Source organism: Crassostrea angulata, chromosome 7, assembly GCF_025612915.1.
Source record: "Crassostrea angulata isolate pt1a10 chromosome 7, ASM2561291v2, whole genome shotgun sequence".
Taxonomy (NCBI): domain Eukaryota; kingdom Metazoa; phylum Mollusca; class Bivalvia; order Ostreida; family Ostreidae; genus Magallana; species Magallana angulata.
The window spans coordinates 39,578,488-39,600,878 of record NC_069117.1 but is presented as its reverse complement, the minus strand read 5'-3'; the positions used below and the strand labels follow the sequence as shown (position 1 = coordinate 39,600,878).

Genomic DNA, 22,391 nt, shown 5'->3' with positions numbered 1-22,391 from the left:
TTATAAAACATGAGTGACACAAAATGGGCGTGTCTTATTACATACCCGACAAACTGTATTGGATGCGCCGCGTAGTAATACATAGCTTGTGCTACATAAAAACAATTAGTGGTTTTAAAATAATGTTGTTTTAAAGTGTACAAATTGGAAATAATATAAATATAGGTGATAAGGAATCATTCTTTAAATGTTATGAGGTGTTAATTACGGTCGGAGGGTAATCAAATCTATCATAAAGCTTGGATTATTACCACATAATACTCAAAGAGTGATTTCTTATCCCTTAATTAAGTATTATCATTGCATCGCTGAGCGAAAATAGTTCGTCATTACATGTGTTTTACAATCTGCATTTAACATTAATTCTTGTATATAGTTATATGATGAGCTACCTTATATATTCCACGGGAAAAAGGAGCATTCATTTCGATATGATAACTTCTACTTATAAGTTTAAAATATAAATCATTTCCCATCATTAAATCATATAAATAGGGTAAATAGGTAGTCAATCAAAAATTTTTAAAAATACACGGGTATGGAGCAATACATGTATCATGGCACGTCCCCAAGATCCTTAATATTAGTTTTTAAATAGTACATCGTGTTAACCTCCCTTTTCTTAGTGACATCTATATGAAATCCCATTTTGTTATCTTCTTGTCCGTTCCAGTTTAAATTTTCTCCTGTTCTGCACTGTGCCAATAGCTTGCACTGTCTGGCGCCAAAAATGCGGTCGGATCTGATTGAAGCAGTAAAAAACACCTGAGCTCTAGAGTGGCTACACGCGGGGCCTGAAATCACAAGACCTCTAAATTAATTGAAATGCATAAGCAGAGGAAACTCAAAATGTATGCTTATACACCCCCTCCAAATTTTTAGCTCACCTGAGCTGAAAGCTCAAGTGAGCTATAATTCTGATCCCATTTTGTCCGTCGTCCGTCTGTTACTTTTTTACATTTTGAACTTCGAATTCCTCTCTAAAACCGTTTGGCCAATTTTAACAAAAGTTGGCACAAAGCATCCTTATGGGAAGGAGAATATAAATTGCAGAAATGAAAGACCAATCTTTATTCAAAGCGGAGAAAACATCGAAACTGTAGAAAAAGGGGGTGCATTTTAAAAAATCTTCTTCTCAAGAGTCAAATTCAACGTAATTTAGCATAAATAATCCTTATGGGAAGGAAAATATAAATTGCAAAAATTAAGGGCTAATTCTGTTTCAAATTTGAGTAATTTACGAAAATAATAATAAGACAGATAGAATTGGACTCAATCAGTTTAACTTCGGGCTCGATATTTTAAACAGAGATGAATTTGTTTACGTGCGAAGGGATTATGGGGGTCAATCAGTTTAACTTCGGACTCGATATTTCATATATCGAAGACCAGTTTAGAGGACCAGTCTATGTTACAAGCAGCCATCTTGAACGGAGAATTTGCTTGTTGTGCAACAGTTTACGTGAGAAGGGAATATTTGAAACATCCAAAATATATTTTTGCCGTTCATGTGAAGTAAATTGAGGTTAAATATTCAATGCGTTGACATTTTCATTTGTGACGGTGGTTTTATAGCTTGTTTTGATTTTCGTTTAGCATGTTTAGTTTCTTTTAACTTGAGAGGAACCATCATCTTTATTTTAGAATTTAAAATTTTTACGTGTAACGTTGGACCGGTAAATTAGACAGCTGATTGTTTACACGTACCTGCGCAAAATCTGATTCACTAACAACATGTGATAAAATACTATTCATTCTGTTGGTACATGTAATTCGGTACGATCTCTACGTAATGGTTGATTAATGCAACATGTTTTATTAAGATGCTCAGCACGTTCAATCTAAACGGAGATTATTCTTGCTGCTAGAAATATTTAAGTATATATATGATAAAAAATAAATTGTGTTCTTTCTTTGTTTTAGTGTACTTTTCTCTTGTTTTAATTGTTGAAAATTTTCTATTTACTTACCGTATCTGATAGTCAAGCTTCGAGCTATAAGCAAGATGCATAGCTTTTCGCACAATGCTGTGTTTGTACACAAAGTTGATGTCATGCTTTAGTTTGTTTATATTTCAAATGCAGCTATACTGAATGGGTAATATCAAGTTTAAAAATCTTAAGTTGAATGTAATAAACTCATGTGAACAAAAACATGACTCAAACCAAGCTATGCATCTTGTTTATAATTCTACGATTGACGCTGAAATTTTGGTTTATTAATAGAAATGTCTTGCTAAAAGGATGATATGCTGTAACTACTTTCTGGTGCCCCTTCTTAAACGATGAATTGCATAAAATCTACACAATTGATAGTTTTTCAAACACAAGTAAATAAAAACGACGTCTTTTAAACAGTTTCCATAGTCCTGACACATTTTTATTACGAGGATAGATGCATTATTGTTGTTCTTCAAAAAATTTTGCAACGGTAAATCATCTTTGTTTGTAGACATTCATTTTGTTGATTTTTAATAAAGATGATAATAATGGGTGGGCCTTGGTACAATAGAGCGACAGGCCTGCCAATACATTGATTTGAATTAAAGCTCTTTAACATATGTGACACATTTTTCAGGTAAGTTTATTCATCAGTCAAGTGAGTAAGGATATTAAACGTCGTATGAAATGAATTCATGTCTGGTAAACGACAATATTTTATAATGGAGAAGGCCAATTAAATTTTTCAATGTTTTTTATTTGAGGAATTGAGCACATTCATACTGGTGCATTAGGGTACACTTTTCTTCTTTCACATATAGGATTTTTAAAAATAAAATAAAGGGAACTGGAAGTTGACCGTGACCACTAACTGAAAATTTAGTTATTTATATTGCATATGATCTTATTTTCGGTAAAAATGGTATTCCATAAACTTAAGGTAAATATGTCAAAGATTAAGTATATGCAAAAATTAGTGTAAAATTTGGACATTCATTTTTGGTGAATCTACCGAGGGGCCATATGGCACAATATCCTTTGAATGCCCATGTAAAGCCAGTGTTGCTCAGGTGAGCGATGTGGCCCATTGGACCTCTTGTTACAAAATACTAGTATGTGTCATACACGTAATTTGTTAAGTTTTGGTATAATACTTTTGTAAGGATAGACAAAAGAATTCTGGACACCAGAAATGCAAACATCTCGACAACTACTCTGCAGCAGATAGGTGGATCAGAAGACAACAACTTTCTGGAAAGCATGCGCTATACAACGTACTTCCAAAAAAGAAGACCTCTCTAAATATTATATAAATAGTGCCTGTTTGGGAGGGTAACAGTTGAAATTGACATCCCGAGAAAACCATTGTCAACCGACGCGAAGCGGAGGTTGACAATGGTTTTCGAGGGGTGTCAATTTCAACTGTTATCCTACCAAACATGCACTATTTATTTTGTCATACTGAATGTCTTAATTTGAAAGAAAACTTAACTGCTTTTACATAGGAATAATGTGAATTCTACGGCGAACCGTACGCGCATAATTTTCGCGCATGTAACAATTTTTAATGTTACCCGTTGCTAAGTGCGTTGCTAACGCTGAGGGTAATAGAACGGATTATGAACTTCGTTTAAACCAATCAGACTTCAGTATTTAACATGAAAGTATAACAATAATAATTGCTGCTCTCGGTCACAATTAAGTTTACAAGCAGAGTAATACTTTATAGAATCACAAAATTAACAGATCCTTAAATACTGCGGAAAGAACAAGAATGTATAGGAAGGGAACTTCAAGCGCTGATCGACTAGGTTTTACCTCTCAGACAAATTCTAGATCAGAGCAATTATGAATAGAATTCTCCCCTTTACATCAATTTTATCGACTTTACTAAAGCTTTTGACAGTGTTATTCGCCTAGCCTCAGTACACCTTGAAATAGTTTCTCAAATCAGCAGCAAATTACTTGATTATAATAGTTATAATGATGCATAAGAAGTAGAGAAGTCAGATAGGCGAAAAAATTATGCATTTCTGGATAAAAATAATGATTTAGAAAAATCAATTAATATAAACAAACGTCCCGGATTCGATACAAATAATTTAACAAAACATATGAATCGCCATCTTGTAACGTAGTGTCTTAAACATACTTGATGCAATGATCGAGGCATCTTAAAAAGAGTTCTTGGTAATTTTGGAATCCTAGATAAACTTATCTCCATCCTTAACATGTTGTAAACAGACTTGAACGTCTAAATTATCTGTGAAACAAAACTATCAGATGTGTTCAACTTGAAAACAGAAGTAAATCAAAGTACTGATAGTACTGAAAAGCGCTAACCCAGCCTATGTATGTATATAACAGATATATGTATATAACATTTCAGCTTCTGTATTCGCACAATATCCTTATCACTGCGTGGCACCGCCTGCAATGATGTTTGTAAGCCCCGTACATTAAATTCACAATAGCCCGTACGATTCACAATAGCCCGTGCAGTTATGTGCCAATCGCAGCTTCTCGGGCCTTTCCGGCAGGCTCGGAAAAACACCTCGAATTTATTACCTAGGCGTCCATGACAACCCCCCTTTTAATAAAACTTGATATAAATACAGCACATTTTACGATCTGTTGAGATGTAAGCTAGACTTCAATAAAGTAAATGATATACCCTAAAATATAACACAGAAGCGACTTATAAGGCTGTCTAGCATATACTTATTTTAATGGGAAAGCGACTCCATTTTGTATAAAATTCTAACACCCGGTAATGTTAATACATTCGAGGTGTTTTTCCGAGCCTGCCGGAAAGGCCCGAGAATTTGCGATTGGTTATGTGCATAAACCACTGAAACTGGTTCCCTAACCAATTTTGAATAATGTATACTTTTGCCCATAGGGGGCAGTTATTCGATGCACCAGAAGTAGAAGTCTAACGACAATAAAGCGCTGAGCTATGGCTAAGCGCTTTAAAAAGGGGTGTCTTTCCCCTTCTCTTTGCATTCTGCATTGTCTTGGGCATTCGATAAACCATCAAAAACAAGCAAACTTGAATCAGTTGGACTATGTCAGAAAAGTTGGACGGTCTAGATTTTGCAGATGATGTAACACTGCTATCTCATCAACATCGTGGCATGCATTTAAAAACTAACCAGCTTGCAAAAACTACATAAAAGATTGTATGGTGGCATATTTCTGCCATCCATTTAACTTTTAATTTACATATTTATCTAAGTCAAGTCACGATAACTTTCTCAAACAAGAGGCCTATGGCCCACATCGCTCACCTGAGCAACAATGGGCATGATAAAATCAGCTTCATGGAGTCATAATTCAAAATATCTGGACAATGTGGTATAATACATGTAGATCCTGTATTAAAAAAATCCGGTTCCTCCTGGATATTTGTATATCTAAAATCAAGTTCCTTTTTTAACAGGATTATTTTATTGTCATATCACATTTACAGCATTGCAGTTCCCATAAAGACCCTAGACGATTGTTTATATACAGGATATAAACCGACATCAAACTCTGAACCCATTAATATTGTGAGGCCAAATAATCGTCCAGGGCCCAACGTTTAAACAATTCTAAAGAATCAGCAATATGTAAAAATGCTTGCATATAAGTAAAAGCATAAGTAAAAGCATACATAATAACATTTCAGTTTTTGTGAAAAATCAAAATGTTTTCCTTTGTACAACTATATCCACAATGGGGCCCCACTATACTCCTAAAGATTTTAAGGTCAAGATCTAGTAAATGAAAGGTGCATACAGGTTTTTGAAATTCAAGATATAAATTCTTTCAAGGATGCTTCATAACAATATATTTGTTTCATAGGGTGTACCGGGGCTTAAATTTTTGGTAAACACAATGAAAAATCATGTTTTAAACAACCATTTTCTATGAAATATGAAGGGTATAAGTAACAAATCTCGGAGTTTTGTCCATTTTTGACTAATGAAATATATGTTGATTGCCTACAGTCTCTCCAAAAACGGCATTAAACAAGCTCTTGACCTCTTTAAAATGATGTCAAATTGAATATAGGTACCGGGATTACTTTTCCCGTGATTAAATATAGAATGTCAAAATATTGTGTTATTTTCTACATAATTCCTTTAAAGCCGTAAAATACGCGAAAAAATTCACCAAATCAATTATGACGTCATAATGGTTCTAGCACGGAAAAGACACTCTGGAATCACTTACTAGATCTTGACCTTAATTGAACAAATTTGAATCTATACTCTCTGAAGTTTCTTTCTGTTTCACTAAAGTTACAGCTTCTCTTTAGAAATCTTTAGAAAAAAGATTTAAAGATATTTATATATTCCTATGAAAAACTTGCCCCCCCCTCCCCCACCCCGTTGTGACCCCATCCTACCCTCGGGGATCATGATTTGAACAGACTTGAATTTTCACTACCTGACGATGCATAAATTCCACACAAGTTTCAGCTTTAATTTAAAGATTTACAACGAGGGGGGGGGGGGGTCGAATTGTGGCTCCACCTCACTTTTGAGGGTCATGATTTTCACAATTTTGAATTTAACCTACCTGAGGATGCTACTACACAATTTCGGCTTTCCTGGCCAAATGATTCTTGAAGAGAAGATTTTTCAAAGATTTACTCTATATATTTCTTTGTCCACCCTAACCCGGGGGTCATGATTTTCACAACTTACTACCTAAGGATGCTTTCACATAGTTTTAATTTGCCTGGCCTTATAGTTTCTCAGAAGAAGATTTTTAAAGATTTACTCTATATACCGGTATTCCTACGTAAAAATTCGACCCCCCCCCCCCTTCATTGTGGCCCTGCCTTACTTCCGGGGGTCACGATTTTCACAACTTTTCACAACTTTGAAATTACACTCTCTGAGGATGCTACTACACAAGGTTCAGCTTTTCTGGCCTTATGGTTCTTGAGGAGAAGATTTTTTAAAATTTCTCGAAAATTTTCACTAATATCTAATTATCTCCCCTTGTACAAGGGCGTGATCCTTAATTTTCACAACTTTTAATCCCCTTAGCCTAAAGATGCTTTGTGCCGAGTTTGGTTGAAATTGAGAAGATGTTGAAAAATGTGAAGAGTTTACAGACAGACAGACGGACAGACGGACGGACGGACGACGGACAAAATGTGATCAGAATAGCTCACTTGAGCTCAGGTGAGCTAAAAACAAAAGAGTGAAAGTCATTCTCTACATTTATTGAATACGAGATTATAAAACATCTCATGAACACAAGCCATGCACATTAACAATATTTCTGCTTGAATTTAAAATGAAGATTCCATTAAAAACGATAGAAAAAGGGCATCAAAAGTGTACTATAACATTATTTATATTTGCGACATTTATTTGCATAAAATGAATGTTACAAAAAGGGAAATTCTCTTGTTTTGTCACAATATACAACCCCTGTAACAATTAAAAAAATAACCGATTTATACAGGTGCTTCGGTGCGTAGTTTAATCTTACCTGTTAAGAAATCACACCCGGGTTGGTCTTCGCCGCCATTTGGATAAAAATCCAGGTGCCCCAGGGGATTTAGATATCCAAACCCTACAATTATAAAAATACACCGGCTTTACTTTAATGTAATCACTGTATTCAGTTTCTTTCGAATAACAAAAATATCATATTCTCTAACATTGTGTTAATAACCCAGTACCTTGATCACCCCTGCGAATGTGTTCGGAATGTTTTCTTTATCGTTGATAAGTGTGTAATAAATCCAGAGGTGATTGAATGAAAGTTCACGAGACTTCACTGAGATCTGTTCAGTTCCTGTGAAATGTCGAGCGGAAGTATATGTGTTCGGATAATATTCTTAAAATACGTAAGTACTGGTCGTTTTTCCTATCATATCCTGCCTTGATTTATGTTCAAACATCAACATCTTTTAAGATCTATGTTTTATTTCATCATCTAGTGGTTATTTAAATAAAACGATGATATTCAGAACAGAGTTTTCGTTCGTGTTCAACCACGTGTAGAGTGGTTGAAAATATAAACATCGGGTTGCTAAATAAATCATAGCCATGTTTAATGCTTGTTATGTGCAATACCATGTGTTTTAAAAAAATAATGGTGTCTGTTTTGCATAAAAACTTAGTTTATCGAGCCATTTTCAAGGAACACTCTGCATGAAATAGTATAGTCTGTTTCACTATTAATGCTATTACTAAGAGCAGGCGCGGATCGAAAATAAACCCATAGGGGGATCTCTTCTATAAGCATGTTAATTGTTGCAACAGCAGAAAAAGAGCAGGCGCGGATCGAAAATAAACCCATAGGGGGATCTCTTCTATAAGCATGTTAATTGTTGCAACAGCAGAAAAAAACCTATTTTTTTTGTATTGTCACATTTATTTCTAGAACTCATTTTCTCCACTAATTAATGAAGATATAAAGTTTAAAATCAATAAACCTCTAGATCTTAAAATATATTTGACTACAAATACCTAGATTCTCTAAAGTAGACTATAAACACGAGGTACGATTTTTACTGCGAAACGAAAAGGGTCAAATAAAAACACGTGGTCGAAAATTTAAATGAGAATAACATTCGCAGGGGTGTTGATAAAAATCCAAGCTTACCCAGTGAACGAGCTACAAAGTTTTAAGAACCACTCATACAAACAACATTTATTTAAATTTTCTTTTTTCAACGTTCTTATCTATAAACCAGCAGGCATGTTCACGAAGGTATCTTAGGACTATGGTGTGTCCTAAGTACATCTTAGGATACGTCTTAGTCTTAAGTCTGTTTCTCGAAGCTCTCCTAAATTTAGGAAGCGCCATAACTTTGTCCTAACTTTAAGACATCACCTACCATGTCCTAAGACCATCCTAAAGCTATAAAATTACGTTTTTTGAGATCTTTGGATGTTGTGAAGCCTTTCCTTAAGACCGGTAGAATAAAGCAATATTTTCCACAGTTCCAGCATTTCCGACAAACATCAAATTCCTAATCCGGGAGGAAGGGGGGGGGGCATAGTAAATTATTCTATCATATATCTTCATTTTAACAAAATGATGTGGAGGGGGACCCCGAACTCTGACTACTTCCCCGTTGCTACATGCCTGCCTGGGATTGGAGAAATTAAGAATTTTTTTCGCTAATAGTATCTCTGTTTGGCGAATGAAAGTTAGTTACTTATTTTTTTTATCTACACTGTACACTAAATGACTTGCATTCATTGTTTTGATTATAATAATTATTTAAATGCCCTTTGCTATAAAAAGTAAAACATTTTTAAAGAGTTAGAGTAAAGGGTTTAAGTAAAGGGTTATATAAGCCATGCGTGATCATTCCTAATTTTTATCACTTTATTCTGAAAAAAATAATCTTCAAAAAAATGTGTAATGTTGAGTGACTTGTATTTATATATTTCGAGATATATTACAACTTATTTCTTATTTAACATGTTCGTGTTTTCTATATATTGCAGATTAAAGAGAAACTGGTTGTGTTTGTACTAGTACATGTGTTTCCCCATGCCCCATGTAACGTTTCAAATTCTATGAAAATCGCGTGTTTATATGACAAGATTCTCAAATGTTAATTATCAAATGACAATACACACGTGTTGCTTACATAATTATCTGCTTGTAAGCCAATTCTGTCCTGATACATATTTAAAAAAAAAAAAGAACAGTTATTTGAATTTTTTGGGGCTTGTGATATTTTTTATTTTAATATTCTTTGGGGGGGGGGGGGGGGGTCATTTAAAAAAAAAACTAAATTGTTATTGGTAACTGATTTATATTTAGGTAAGTGTAAAAATATTAAAATGTATTCATAAAAATTACTGGTTTTAGGCCTTTTGTGTTAACTACCGAAGCGTACAATTTTCTCTGGCAAAATGTATAACGATTCATCCCTACACAAGTCTCTCAAATTCGATCTGAATGAATAAATGTTAAAAATAAGAATGGTTGTAGAAGGTTAGGATATCCTAACTTAAGATGTTCCTAAGTAACTTTCCAGCTACATCTTAAGACGTGCCCTAAGTTGATCTTACGATGTTCCTAACTTTTTTCCTAAGTCATATCTTAGGAACACACTTAGATCATATCTTAGGAAAGTTTCGTGAACATGCCTGTAGGTCTAGGTAATTTGTAATTTTGCAATTAAGTACCTTTCTCTTTTCCTAATGGAAAATTATGAATGACAATACCAATTGCACTTACCAACCTAAACTTTTTAAGAACTAATCATAAATTGTAATAGTAACAATCCCTCCATTGCGTCTGGTTGAAATACATTAATAAAGGTGTTCAGCGATTCTTGGTCTTTTCTCCTTAGAAATCAGTTTCAACTGTTCTTCAGTGAAAGGTAATATACTAGTACTTGAATCGTCGATAAAGCGAGAATCATAACAACACCAATTAGAATTTTATATTCTTTAGAATTTGTCAATTTGACGCACTCTTGTTTAAAATTACTATGATTATAGAAGATTTTTTTAATTAAAAAAAACTAGCAGCTGAAATATATTTTGATATCATACCACTTTTGAAGTGTAAGAATCAAAAGACCCATGGGCCACATTGCTCACCTGAGCAACAACAACAAAAAAAACCCAGCTTAATGGGGTCATACACAACATAGCTGGACAATGATGTATAACATGTATAATGATGTATAATGATGTTTATAATTAAAACTATTATATATATAGAGGATATCTATATTGTGTGATTTTATATTTGCTTTATCCAACGAGTTGAAATGGTGTATATATTCGCGAGGCTTGCCGAGCGAATATAACCATTTCAACGAGTTGGATAAAGCAAATATAAAATCACACAATCATAGATGTTCTATTTATCTCATATGAACAGTATTTTTTAGTTTTTGAAATGTTCCCTAAAAGCGAAGATTGATTTTTTTCTTTTCTAATCGATGGTGCAATGCAGCGTAAGCAGCTGATGTAACCTTGCGCTGCTCAAAATAGTGCGTATTTGAATTAGAAAGTTTTTCGCATCTGAATATAAATTATAACTGAAATAGACTTTGTTCTAAGTTTTTGTTTTTCTCTTATTTTGAATTAAGCCTTACATTTACAAAAGAAATGTTGCAGATTAGATTTTAAAAATTAGATCGCGTGACCTCATTACTTTGAAAAGTTACGAATGCCAATGGATTTGAATGACTCAATTACTAGAAACATAACGTTACGAGATGTTGGTTATTTGTGTGAAACAAAAACCAAATTCAAAACAATTCAATCAACTGGAAGTTCATTATATACATGTAGCTGGATTTTATGTTCATTTTGATTTCTTGGCTGGTGGTGGCTGGAAGTCCTGGGAGGCATTTTGGTAAGTGTAAACATTCATATTGTTTATGTGCAAGATTGCCCCTGCAAACAGCGACTGGGCCTGTTGAATGCTTCCTGCGGCTGACGCTTGTCCGTGTGGACTTGTGGTTGAATCTGTATTTTTCGTTGTAGACAATATTTTAGACATTTCTTTTTGTTTTGTAACTGTAATTTCGGAATAATTGTTGATGGAATTCACATTTTTGTGGCCAGTAACTTGCATTATATCCGAGGTGCTATATTGTTTTCCCTGAGTTTTTGGACACAGTATTTTCTCGTGCTTGTGTTTGTGAGGCGCTTTCCAGAATCTGCAATTTGTGGACATTTTCCAATCATTTTCCCCATAATTTTCCCGATTTTGTTTACTCCAAGCTTTTGTTTCATGAACCATTTATCGCTTTTTTAGTCCGACAATGGAAAAGTGCGGGTCGCAATATTACGAAAGCCCATTGAGCTTATTTTCGTAGGTAAAAAAAATTAATTTTTTCGCGAATAAACGCGAAACTTTTGCGATATAACGCGTTAGTTTCGCAAATAAACGCGAAACTTTCGCGAATAAACGCGTAACTTTCGCGAATAAACGCGAAACTTTCGCGATATAGCGCAGAACTTTCGCGATATAACGCGTAACTTTCGCGATATAACGCGAAACTTTCGCGAATAAACGCGTTAGTTTTGCGAATAAACGCGTAAGTTTCGCGAATAAACGCGTAAGTTTCGCGAATAAACGTGAAACCATTATACAAATATTGTCATTTCATACAGAACCCGTATGAAGAAAAACGATGGAAAACAAACACTTTTAAGTTTTATATAATAAATACTTATTATTCATTATCATTATAATATCCGTGTTACGTTGATTTATGAAGACAAAATTTCCTTTTTGCATATAAATATTAATAAATCTGATAAAACTTTATCATAACATTTTTATATGTTATATGTCCAAAGTAGACAATAAGTTTGAGCATCATATTACGATTTTCAGTTGTTCGCCGACCCTGTGTTCGAACAGGCATTCATTGATGATTTTTTTCTTATAAAAATTGATATAAATTTTTAACCGTCACAAACCTTTTAAATCTTAGTATTAATTCTTAAATGACATATGTGATAAATGTGGAGGACGAATTTACGTCATCTAGATTTGAACAAAAGCTTGAAAATTTCAATTCACAGCTTGACTTATCTTTCTGATATAAAACTAGACGTTAAGTTATGTTCAGCGATATAATACATATTATTACGTTTTAAACAATGATATCCTTTAAATTCTAAAATGGTACCTAATAAAACGTTTATTTCGAATTAAAATTGTCATAATTAAAATATGTTGCTGCCCCATTTTCAATAATACAGCGCCCATCAGAATGTGAGAAGCGCGATGCATTATGTTCTTTGAAAATCAGTACTAAGATTTTAAAGATTTCCTACGTTTGAATATGTTTATTTGTACAAGGTTAAATCTAATTCATTTACATCTTTATATGATATTATTTTGTTTTATTTAAATTAATATATTTGTTTTCAGTAATTATTCTTCATAGTGTTTCTTCTATGAGATAACAATATTTATATTTAAGTTTCGCGTTTAATCGCGAAAGTTTCGCGTTTATTCGCGAAAGTTTCGCGTTCATTTGCGAAACTAACGCGTTACATCGCGAAAGTTTCGCGTTATATCGCGAAAGTTTCGCGTTTATTTGCGTTTATTCGCGAAAGTTTCGCGTTTATTCGCGAAACTAACGCGTTACATCGCGAAACTAACGCGTTATATCGCGAAAGTTTCGCGTAATATCGCGAAAGTTTGGGTTTATTCGCGAAAGTAACGCGTTTATTCGCGAAAGTTTCGCGTTTATTTGCGAAACTTACGCGTTTAATCGCAAAAGTTTCGCGTTTATTCGTGAAAAAAATATTTTTTTTACCTACGAAAATGAGCTCAATGGGCTTTCGTACAATATAAAAAGGATCGTTTGGTTCACAAAACCCCTGTGGTCTTAAACTTGCATATTTCTTATAAACTTCAACTGGGTTGTTTTCATTCAAATGGGGAATTGAAAATATTTTGTCAAGAACTGTTCTTGTGTCACGTGTGTTAGCACCGGTGCGCGTTTTTGTTTGTCTCTCATAATGCTGTAAATATTCTGTGCCATCAGGGTTTTTATGTAATGAAATATCACCCCAACAGAGGTTATAGTGTTCCTGGTGTCCACGCAACCCTAAATGGATGGCATTGCTTAACCATACCGTGTTCAACAGCGACTGGGGGGAGGTAACTCCTAGAACTCCGGAGTCATAGAGAATATTAATATCGTCGTCAGATAATGGATCTGCTTTTTGTGGCTTATTGCCCTTCCCTTTTTGTTGAAGATCTTTTTGTTTGGCTTTTAGAGCTTGTTTGGTGGCTGTAAATATATTATCAGGCGACTGCATGATGCTTGCTTCGTAGCGGTGTCGTCGAAGGGCTCTATCAATACCGGAAATCATACTTCTCAATGATATCGGTTCAAACTCCTCTCCCCCCTTTTTCCGAACGCTTGATATAAAATTGGCAATAAACACATCTAATTCTGTAGGAGAAATTTTGTAGAATTCACGCATTTCATTTTTGGAACGAAGGAAAGAACTGAACAAATTGACATCATACAATGTTTTCTCAATGTGTTTTTGTTTTCTTTATCTTGAATGAATTTTTCAATTTCTTGACTCTCGTAATGAACAAATCTTGACTCATTATGATTTGACAAGTTTTCTTTCAAAATTTTGGCATTATCATCATTATTTTCTTCTGAAAGCTCTGATTGAAATAATGCACGCAAAACTTCTAAACGCTCAATTTCGGAAATTTCTGAATCAATAACTGGCACTGGCGTTGATTTATGGGTTTTCTCACCTTCTGAAACTGCACCAACAGCTGTGTTTAGATTTTCTTCGCTGTCAATGTCTTGAGTTTTCGATAATTCATTGCAAATGACAGAAAAATCTCCGTATTTCTTTTCTTCACTCATTTTCCAAACGCCATCAGATTATTAAGCAGAAGATTTTTGAAAATTGATTGTTACGTCATTTTCACGAACGTGATTTAGATCCAATTATTCATATTTTTTCATAATTTTATTATTTTTTATTAATATAATTGTTTTTAAAATTAATTTTTCCATACAAATGTAAAATAGTAATGTTCAATACAGCTCCACTTAAATTAGGTCATTGAAGCGTTGAAGCGAGGGGCTGTGTCAAAAGTAGTTCCGACCGGAAGTATTTGATATAGCATCACCCGTGTGATATAGCAAAGGTTTATCACACGGGTAATATACACCACACGTATGAGATAAATATATATATATATATAAACTTTATGACGTCAAAATAACGACGTCAACGTTTGTTATTTCTGTTACAATTTGAAATCCACTGAAGAGCCGATCAGGCGAAGGCGCTCTGGATTAAATTTGAGAGAAATGGATTATTGTGTTATCTTCTACTGAAATCCTTTATATATATATATATATATATATATATATATATATATATATATATATATATATATATATATATATATATATATATATATATATATATATATATATATATATATATATTTGTGTGTGTGTGTGTGTGTGTGTGTGTGTGTGTGTGTGTGTGTGTGTGTGTGAATTATAACATTTGGGTTTTTTTGAATTTAAAATTGTTTCCTTTGTAAATTTGGACAACCAAATATAACCCAACCCTACTCCTGAAAAATATGATTTTGACGAATTTGAATTTACACTATCTGAGGTTACTTCACTTAAGTTGCACATTTTCTAAAAAAAAACAAACAATTTTTTTAAAAAACTTTTTCTCTTTATATATTCCTACGTAAAAAAAAACCTCCCCATTGTGTTTCCATCCCATCCCTGGGGATCATAGTTAAAACAAACTGTAGTCTACCCTAACTAAGGATACTTCACACAAGTTTAAGCTTTCTGACCATTCTTTTTCTGAGTTAAAGATTCCAAAAAAAAATTCTCTATACATGTATATTCCTATGTAAAAATTTGACCACCTATTGTGGCCCCACTTACCCCCGGGGACCATGATTTAAACAAACTTAATTTTATACTATCTGAGGATGCTTCCACAAAATTTTCATCTTTTATGGCCAAATGATTTTTGAGAAGAAGATTTTTGAAAAATGTCGGCAAATTTTCAATAAATCATAATTATCTCCCCTTGAAAGAGGACCTGGCCCTCTACTTTTACAAACTTAAATTCCCTTTACCCAATAATGATTTGTGCCAATTTTGGTTGAAATTGGCCCAGTGGTTCTTGAGAAGTAAAAAAATGTTAAAGGCTTACAGACAGACAGGTTGACGGACAGACGGACGCTGGACAAAAAGTGATCCGAAAACCTCATTTGAGCTTTCAGCTCAGGTGAGCTAAAAAAAAAGTAAGCAAACCGTCTACATCTGTATGAATCACATCTACTAGATTGGCATCAGTCTTGGATAATCTCGCGATATCTGTTTTATTCTCGAAAAATGGACCAGCTGGGTCTAAACCTTTACAATAAAGAAAAATCAATTACATTATAATGAGATACAAACATCGAAGAAAAATCTATATTTTTGAAATTAAATTAACATGTATTTAAGAAATAAACAACGTTATTTAGTGAACATGGCGTTATGAATAGCAATTGCTCTGTTGGCATATTACATGATGCGTGCTAGCGCATCATGGAAAATATGCCAGCAGAGCAGTTGCTATTCATAACGCCATGTTCACTAAATAATCGTTGTTTATTACTTATATTTGCATTTACCACTCGCAAATACCCTGTATTAGCTAGACCTTGACATTTAGCTATTACATCAAAAGTATACATTCAGACTGTAATGTATCTTTTTAATTCATTTAAGAAATAAACAACGTTATTTAATGAACATGGCGTTATGAATAGCAATTGCTCTGTTGGCATATTCCATGATGCGCGCTAGCGCATCATGGAAAATATGCCAGCAGAGCAGTTGCTATTCATAACGCCATGTTCACTAAATAATCGTTGTTTATTACATATATTTGCATTTTACCACTCGCAAATAACCTGTATTAGCCTAGACCTTGACACTTAGCTATTACATCAAAAGTAAACATTCAGACTGTAATGTATCTTTTTAATTCACATAGATTTGTTAACAGAATCAATGATATGTTCTAACAGTAATTCCTTTAAAATGTTATCAAAAACATGTTTTAATATTACATGTAAATACGTCAATTTTAATCGAGTTGGAGAAAAACACATGATGTATCGTATAGTGGTTTAAGGTAGCTCGCGGGTTTACCTGCTTGTGAGAAAACCTACCTTGAAAATTTGTCCACGTGATCCATAAGTTTTATAGTTTTATTTCTAAAATTTATTTAAGATTCGTCTGCGCGGTAATAATGTTATCGTGTTTCAAATACAGTGTCATTAATAAAATCAAGAAACGCCATTTCAATGAAATATATAGTAAAATGCACATTTTAACCGAGAAACGCATTACAAAACTATGCTCCAAACTTTTTAACGATTCAGACGAAATTAATCATACTCAACACAAAAACAGAGGAGATAATTATGAATCAATTCATAAAAAAATATCAGTATGTGTTCTCGGCCAATTTTTGGCAAAAAAACTTTAAAGATTTAAAAGATTTCTCAAGACCTTATATTTTCATTACGACGTTAGCCTGACGTCACCTTTTCCTTACTTCTTAGAACACCAAAATTGAAATGCATTTATTGACAAGACTAGCTGTTTAACACATTTTAGAACATATAAATGCTTATTAGACATCATCGTGAATGTTATCAAATGCAATTAATGTAAGGCTGTAAAGATACAAAAAATTGCTATTTTTGTTTTTATGAAACTCAGAGTCAATCAATGCGAAAATAAAATGCCAGGCAGCTACTGACATTATAAGTATGTAATCGAATAAAACAGTTATCTCAAGCCAAAAGAAATTTAAGAATTTAAACGGTAGTACATATTACGGAAGTTATAATTGTAAAAAAAAAAAAAGCAAATTTAATGCATATATTCTATTTTAAAACATGACTTTAAATGGAAGAGTTCTAACGCACACTCATTCTTGATCTTTGTAGAACAAAATGTGACAATGTATGTGACGTCTTTAAATTTTTAGCACTTGATATTATAAATCTTTGTATAAACAGTCATAAACCGCATACAAGCTTTTTAAAATATTTTCTTTTATACTTCTGAATATCTCATTTGTCATTTTAAAATAAAATTATGAGTTTACTATGACGGTCAACTCTTTACGTCGATTCCTTTTGTGACGTCAGCAAACCCGCGAGCTACGTTAAATCTATAACGTCATGGAAAAGTATATATAACGTTACACCTTTATGACGTCATAGTATACTGACAGAGCAATTGCGATTATAGAGAAATAATTGCAGCTCCTCCGTATGGTCTTCCAGTGGGAAAGAACAATGGAAATGCAAATATATAGATTTGTTAACAGAATCAATGATATGTTAAAACAGTAATTCCTTTAAAATGTTATCAAAAACACGTTTTAATTAAATACATCAATTTTATGGAGTTGGAGAAAAACACATGATGTATCGTATAGTGGTTTACATCTATAACGTCATGGAAAAGTATATATAACGTTACACCTTTATTACGTCATAGTATACAGACAGAGCAATTGCGATTATAGAGAAATAATTGCAGCTCCTCCGTATGGGCTTACAGTGGGAAAGAACAATGGGAATGCAAATATATACATGTAAAGTAATATTGATACTAATTATCAATAAAGATAAGATACCCGTAATCCTTTGATATCTTGCTTTTGTGTGGTACTTCCCTGCAAACCCTGCTACATGGGCCCCTAGGCTATGTCCAATAATGTGAATGTGGGTTTCAGTGGCCCCTCGATGGTTTTCCAGTGTTTTCACCATGAGCTTCAGAATGAATCCCACCACTTCAGTATTTGCAACAGCCTGATTATAACGTATTAGGTATTTTGCACCTTTCCTCCAATCGACGACAATGACATTTGAATCTTTCTAAATGTAATTAAGATAAGAAATTGCAAATGTCAAAAGCATTTTACTTGAAAAAAAGAACAATATACAAATTGAGTTAAAACTTTATGTAGTAAAGTCTATTGGATTTTGTAAAAATTATACTGAATAATGTTTATGAAAAAAGTATGCTGTAAACAGTTTCTTTTTCGGGAAGACTGCTTACCCGAGCTAAAAGACTTGACGTCATATTCTTAACCCAGTCCGTATCACCACTTGAGAGGAGTCCGTGAACTATTATAAAAGTACTTTTTGATGGATTAAAGTGTGACATCGTAGACACGTCCGAAAAACTTAGAGAAATATTCGTCTTATTTCTTGTGTAAAGGATGAATTTCGTATCTATTTCTTCTGGTGTATCTGGTAGGACCTTACTAAACAGTTGAACGAGAACGGATATGATGCAATTCCCAGGAAAGGAAAAGCAAATGGCGACTTTGGCTGAAAAGAAAATAGAATCTAGTACATTCTAACATTTTAACTTAAACATATTATTTTATATGATTTTATACTGTGAATTATAGTACATGTTTGCATTCACTGTATCACAAACTTTTTATATCTTTTTATCCATGTTTTCTGGGTTTTAGTTTTAATGGAATTTTACCTCAACTCTACAAATAAGCTAGACTTCAGATTTTACCTGCGCTCCTTATTATAAAACAAGAAACAGGCCAAACAGGCCATTGGTATGGTGAGGAATTGTCCGTAACTTGTAATCCATCTCCTGTCAACGAATTGATTATTAAGTCATCAAAGGATACCAAAAAGTCTTTATCATATTCATTATCATACGTTTTTCGTAAGTAATTTCGGACTGGGTTCATCCTTGAACGTTCTACTAGTTTTACCCTCTGTTGACTGACAAAGATACCAACAGGTTGGTACCTCTTTTCACTGTAAAAATCGATTTCTCGTTTTGTTCTCATGCGATTAGACATTTGAACATCCACATCCCAGTCTAATCCTTGCGATGAAAATGCAAAGTGGTCTGCCAAAGATGAAGCAAACTCTTTTTCAATTGCCTTTGGGGTTGCATCGATATCTTTTTTAACATAAAATATGTATTCCTTTTGCTCATTGTAAACATCGTTACGAAGACAAGATCTAAATTTAGCCATTGCATCGTCAAAGTGCTCACTAAAAGAATTCTGGTATACTTGTTTTATGCTCCAGTAGATTTTCATTTGGTCTGTATGTTGCAGGCTACAAAATCGAGGTCTACTAAGATATAAGTAGCATTTAGTATGTGCTAAGTATGCACGCTCGCGAAGATTTCTGCAATCTGATTTGTCATTTGGCATCAAAATTGATTTCAATTTATTAGCTATACATTTTTGCGATGATGTAATCCACTTCTTTCCTTCTTCTGAAAACGAATTGAAAGTATCGACAAAGATAGAGCAAATCGCTTTTCCGTACGAAACCGCATAATGAAATTCGGTTTGTTCGCATGACGAATGTGCCTCTAAGCAATGAGAATACCAATCACAATTACTAGTAAAAGACGGAATGTAGCATTCAGGTGGCACCTTGACCTTAACATTTTGGATATTTCCTTGCAATGATCGTTTTCTTTTTTCATTTTCGATTGGATCGCATCTGCATTCCTTCGCAACATATCCGAACAGGGACGTTGGGTATATACTCTTGGTACATGATAACCAACAGTAGGATGACCCTTTGCATCCAAAAGATCTAGACGTGTGTTTTCTCAAGGTTTGACTGGACAAACAAACAGCCCATTGGTAGCTGTCATACTCAGGAATGTGTACACAGTCGTATGTTCCTTCAGGTCCATTGCTAGGATCACATAGATTCCCATATGCCAAATTCAGATACGTTATAATGACCGACAATATACTGAAATAAATATCCATCCTTCGGAGCTTTTTCGTAAAAATCAAATCTTGATAGAGTACATTTCTTCTACAAGCCTATCAGCACTTCCTGGTCTCATTCGAAAACCAATTATTTATACAGCTGTAGGTTTCGATTTGAATTTGAACAGACTTTAAATTCATATTATAAAGACCATTGACGAGACGTTCCTTTTAAGGGACCTAGACACGATTTGAGATCAAAATTTTAAAATTTTTATGTATAAAATAGTTGATTTTTGTGCAGTTTGAATCATTAGAATCGTTTTAACAAGAGCTTGGACTTTGGTCAGAACATGATAAACTCCGATTTGATGAAGGCGGGGTCTACTAATGGTTAACTGTCCAGTCATTGGCTAATAGGTATGCATACATTGAACGCAACGACACTAGTTCCTTTTTTAGCATAATAAGTATTTAAGTTACGAGATGAACTGTACGACTTGATCTCAACTGAATTGACAAATACGATTATAATAGAATAATAAAATATTAATTTTGTCTTTTGCCTTTACCACCCATAGAAGGGCCTTCTTTTTCTTTGGGCTATATTATAGCATAGCAGACCTTTTCCTGTGACTTTCCCATACTTTCTCCTCAATTTAAATCCTATCACTCACCTAGGGCATCAATCTATTTAAAATCTCGATCCGCACCTTTATATATATATATATATATATATATATATATATATATATATATATATATATATATATATATATATATATATATATATATATATATATATATATATATATATAAAATTACAAATATACATTTCAACTAAGTACTTACTTTTGTCTTCGTGATGACAAAAAATATTTGATTACATGCAAAAAAGTTACATCATATTTGTTAGGAGAGTGAAGATTGAATATGTTTTATCGTAAAAATGAAAAATGTCCTACGGACCCAGTTTTACAAAGAAAATACGTGTACGTTGGTGAAAAGGTGTTGAATTCTTCCATTCTATGGATTAAAATTTTTAGTTGAAAGGTATTTGCAGTCTTAAAAAGGTTTGTTGTGATGAATTTGACTGTTATTTTCAAGGGAACTTCATTAACTTTCTCCAAAATCGTTCCGGAGCGATTCTGCAATTTTCTGCTACATTACGGGTATCAGGGAGGCATTCTAACTGTGGTGAGGGCCTTTCCCGAGACACAGATTATTCAAACTAAGGAAAGTGTGGTGAAATTAATAACATTATTGTAGGTTTATAGCTTTGTGACAATGTACCTATTTCGTAAATGTCCGATATGCAATGTCAACCCGTACACGCACGGGTCAAAGTCTAGTATATATATATATATATATATATATATATATATATATATATATATATATATATATATATATATATATATATATATATATATATATATATATATATACATGTATATACGAAACAAAGAATTTGTAACTCAATATGTGACATTCAAATTTCGACGAAGCATTACGGATACCCATATTAACCATTCTAGACATTAAAAATGAAGAATTAAATCAAAACATTTTGAGCTCATGTCGTGTCTATGTAACTTTAAGCACGCCAACAAATGTACATAACATTTCTATGCGATCTACGATCTTCATGCTTTAGTTTTCTGTCAGATTCTATTCTTTTTATTTTACATTTCTTAATTGCAAACTGAAAGAATTTTTTTTAAATTGCCTATTTAATTGCAAAACTTTTAACTCAATTTTTAAAATATCTATTATAATAAATAATGTTCATATACCGGTGCGTTATGTTTAAACCAATGTGTAGTAATGTTATTTTAGTAGATGACCCATAGGTAAAACCCCTGTCACACCGGAGCTGCGTCCTCACGGCGATCCCGCTGCGTCCTTAAATAATGTAAAACGCCAAGGTAAACGCAGTAGAGTCTCCTACAGCGCCGTAACAACGCAACGGCATCTTCGTCCGTCGCGGTGGGGTCGCCTTGCACATTTAAGAACGCCATGCGACGGCGCGCACTTTAAACATGCACAAAGTATGCACCGTGGCTCGGCGTTCTGATAAACACGCCGTAGAAGCGTAGTGAGATCGCTGTGACAACGCCGTAAGATCTCCAACAGCGCCACGAGAGCTCCGTCGGCGCGCTCAAGGAACGCAGCTAATCGCAGTGTA

At 33.6% G+C, this 22,391-nt stretch overlaps 1 protein-coding gene across 1 annotated transcript; it reads right to left on the bottom strand.

Moving 5' to 3' along the window:
- Positions 1–555: 555 nt before the first annotated feature.
- On the bottom strand, positions 556–20,433 carry LOC128156241 (uncharacterized). The gene is made up of 6 exons (XM_052818298.1): positions 19,024–20,433; positions 18,547–18,821; positions 18,122–18,362; positions 15,730–15,831; positions 7,437–7,520; positions 556–794 (listed from the first exon to the last, which is right to left on the bottom strand). Exons 1-6 carry the CDS (start codon positions 20,258–20,260, stop codon positions 556–558), a joined length of 2,178 nt encoding a protein of 725 aa, XP_052674258.1. The 5' UTR covers positions 20,261–20,433.
- Between the last annotated feature and the right edge of the window lie 1,958 nt (positions 20,434–22,391).

Coding starts and splice junctions, on each gene's coding strand:
- LOC128156241 (XM_052818298.1), bottom strand. CDS start 20,260: ATGGATATTTATTTCAGTATATTGTCGGTCATTATAACGTATCTGAAT. Junction 18,822..19,023: donor TTTTATAATAAGGAGCGCAG/GTAAAATCTGAA, acceptor TTTTCTTTTCAG/CCAAAGTCGCCATTTGCTTT. Junction 795..7,436: donor CGGGTGTGATTTCTTAACAG/GTAAGATTAAAC, acceptor TTGTGATTTCAG/GCCCCGCGTGTAGCCACTCT.